Consider the following 3891-nt stretch of genomic DNA (forward strand, 5'->3'; position numbering starts at 1 on the left):
TTTTTTTCAGATTACTGGACATTACGAAAACACACCGAGTCTGGATCTAGTGATAAAGAAAACTAGGAATAGAATATATTATTAGAATTAATTGTCAATCAAAAATGGCAGGCTTCTAAATTATTAAAGAGAACCAATTTTATTATTTAATTATTTACGTATTTAGTTAATCATATGTGTGTACGCTTAATTAATATAATAATATGAATACAATTAATCAAATTAATAATATTAATAGAAAAAATGGCGAGTAAGTTTGACGTGGGACTTGCAAAATATCTGTACTAAATTATCTCTTATTTTTCAAAAAGAAAAAGATGGGAAATGTACAAGATTCAACAGTGAAAGCCAACATTAATCTTAAATGAATTTACTCGAATCAATAAAGGACAAAATAATAATAAAAATCTTAGCTTTACAAAGCGCGGGAAAATATAAAAATAATTTACGAAGAACAATTCATCATATAATTATGCTTTTATTTGTCTATTTGAAGGAATAAATTTATGTTTTTAATCTATCCAAAGTTTATAGTTGACCACCTAATCAATCCCACCGAATAATCCAAAAACGTCTATAAGTTCGCATAAAAACAAATGTATATTATTTTTAAAATAAATTAAAAAAAACATGTTTTTTTTTAATTGAAACTTTTGCTAAGAAATGACTATTTAAACATCATTACCCACTAAAAGCTCCATACTGTCTTTGTATCAGTTAATAACCAATTATAAAAAACAAGGAAATGTTCGCTAAAACTATATAAACAAAATATTTTGGTATCAAAATTAAATCTTGCTATATAAGAGGCTAAAATTTAGAAAACGAAATTATCTTTCATAATTTTTATTACATCTTATCTATTAACAAAAATAGATAAAAAAATATTCATAGGAATTATCATTTTGTTTCATTAAGTATACAAAAATAGCAACGGATTATACATCTCATAAATGTAAGTATACATTTGTATACAACTAAAGAAAAGAAAATAATAATAAATGTAAAATTATTTCCAAAATTATTTTACATTTTTTCATAAAGTTATCAAAATTACCTCGAAACTACGAATTTAAAATGCAACATACAGATTAAAAACTCTTTGTAACGTAGAATCTAGTCTGTGATCTCTGCAATAATTAATATACGCTAGTTCGTATTCTTCCTTATAATTCTGTCCCTTAGTTCTTAAGTTAATTAAGAAAAGACTAATTATTAGTTAGTGAATGGTTTTTGTATTTAAATGTACTAAATTAGTTGTAAATATCTTGGAATTGGTTTTTAATGTATTTAAAATTGATCAAAATAAATTTAAATGTAAACTTTCAATTGTTTTAATCTTTTTTTAAAACTAAAAATAAATTCTTAAAATGTAATTTTGAATTTAAAATTTTATAATTTTGTAAATGTATTTTGTAATTTTAAAATTATTTCCAGGAAAATTTGTAAATAAAATAATAAAGTTATAAAAATGCTTTTAATATAATTTCAATTAAAATATTGACAAATAAAATGTGTTTTTTTTATTCTTATTATGTTAAAACTAGCGGTAGCCAGCGACTGCGTCCACGCGCAGTTAAAAAAAGGTATCGCCTATGTGCTATTCCAGACTATGTTCTACATGTATGCCAAATTTCATGACGATCCATTCAGCCGTTCTGGACATATCTTCAAACAACCATTATATCCATCCATCCAAACATTCACATTTATAATATTATTATAGTAAGAAGTTTTGCTTCTAAATGTAATAAACTTAATCCAACTTTAAAACCAAATAAAAGTTCTTAAGAAATTCTTAAGAAAGAAAGGCATGGTATGAGTCAACGTGTCCCGACTTGACTCATACTGGGAAGACTGATTCATGAATTCCTGGTTCTACTAAATCACTGTTGTACTACCGGTCACTTTAAATATCGTTTTTTTTGTTGGAATACGATTGACTACCGAGATAAGTTCACATGAGAGATTTATGATACGGTTTTAGATAAAAAAGGCTGGAGTCTATTTTTTTAGCTGGATAAAAAGTCAATTTCGGACGCTATTTGATCATTTAAAATAACAGTGAACTTATTTTGGTATATTTTACAAAGAAAACTTCACTTGTGACTAACAAAATATAACAGAATTATTAAAATAAAAATTATAAGAAAACAAAAATGCCGTATCAAGCTTGTCTTATAAAAGCGCCTAATAGAATAAAATAGCAAATAAGTCGATCGTCTTTTCTACTTCTTAAGATGATACCAAGGAGTATTACTAAGATTTTGATTCATTTCAAAATTAATATTTATAGAATGAATATAAATTTATCATGTTTCATTAATAACTTACATATTTGATCTAGTATTAACTGTAATCAAACCCTACAGAAAATATCTACAGAACGATAAAATAAGAGAAGACATGATTTGGAAACAACTAAAAGTGAGGCGCCTTAAACAAACAACTTAGCAATTGACACGATCTATATCTTACATCTGCGATGGAGAATCTACGTCGGTGAAACAACAAGAGCACATGTTATTTACGTTAGTGTTATAAATTTTAGTTGCCATGATGGTCGCCAACCTAGGATAAGTGATGACACACAAAGAAGGAGAATAATTGAATCGATTGTCTAACGTACTTATCACTTCTTTAAAAACAAACTTCAAGAAAAGGCCAAATAAAAATTTAACAAACATTTGTATATAATTATACTTTTGAGCGCACTTTAGATATTTATAATTTATCTAATTTCTGTGAAATTATGGCAACGGAGAAGCTTTTAATAAACTTTAAATATTTTTACTTAAGAAGCGTAATCTTCAGATGACAAAAATAAATAATTGCCGCAATATATTTATAAGGCGTTCTAAATAATTGCTTTACAATTGTAGTCAATACAAATAAGGTTTATATTGAAGATTTGGTTGAGATGTAAATAGGCCACAACGTAAATTTTACAATCTCATCGCAACTAATTAAGGTAAAAAAATCTGAAATAAATTGTTATAATATCTGACAACTAAAGTTATGTTTTTGTTTTTAATAATTAGCGTACTAAAATATGAAGTTCGACCCCAGCATTGTAGTAAAAAATAAACAGGTATGACCCGTGCTTAACAAATAAACCACAAAACATAATTATCGTGCAATTTAGTGATAATTTGCGGCCATTTGAATGTAAAATAGGGGAATATGTTTTGACGATTTTTACGTATACAATAGGAACTGATTGCATTTAAGGGATGGAGGGGAGAAATTTTATACTTGGTGCGTGCCGTATAGAAATTTGATTGACCATTGTCGGAGCACACCTTGAACGCATCTGGCCATTGTTAAGCGCCATCTGTGATCATATAATATGAACAAAGAATTGTGATCATTAATCCGGTTTCGATAATTTCTGTTGTTATTTGACGTGATTCACCGTCTCTCTACATTTTATGTCACTAATAAATACTGTCCCAATATAGTTTGCATTGGTATTTGTTAAATTTGAAATGATTTATTGTGTTTATTTTAAAAGGTCTAATAGTCCAAAATTTAAGATACTTTTGTGACTATTCGTCGCTAGATGGCGTTACTGGTTCTAAAATTACAACTATGAAAACAAAAAATTCAAGTTTATTATAATTTATTTCAATACGGATTGAAAATTCGCTTATGACTTCATTAATTTTATAAATTCGCAGTAATCGAAAAAAAGTTAAGATCCGTCTAATCCATATTTTATAAATAAAAGTTAAATAATTAGCTCCTTGATAAGGGTGACACACCGGATGTGACGTTGTAAATTCCGCGGCGATATTCCATCAAGAAACACACCGCATCCTCCCCTAAATTCCTTAATTTGCGATCGTCTTGTATAAATTTAACGCATCGCACGAAAGGGAGGTACCCGGT

General features: G+C 27.4%; 1 protein-coding gene across 1 annotated transcript in view; it reads left to right on the top strand.

Moving 5' to 3' along the window:
- LOC106120865 (uncharacterized) overlaps positions 1-623 on the top strand; it is a 20611-nt gene extending 19988 nt beyond the window's left edge. The window contains exon 2 of the mRNA XM_013316334.1: positions 11-623. Coding sequence (XP_013171788.1) covers positions 11-66 — 56 coding nt within the window. The 3' untranslated portion in view covers positions 67-623. The remainder of the gene's footprint in view (positions 1-10) is intronic.
- The last annotated feature ends 3268 nt before the right edge of the window (positions 624-3891 follow it).

The sequence above is a fragment of the Papilio xuthus genome, unplaced genomic scaffold, assembly GCF_000836235.2.
Source record: "Papilio xuthus unplaced genomic scaffold, Pxut_1.1 DF826949.1, whole genome shotgun sequence".
In the NCBI taxonomy this organism is placed as follows: domain Eukaryota; kingdom Metazoa; phylum Arthropoda; class Insecta; order Lepidoptera; family Papilionidae; genus Papilio; species Papilio xuthus.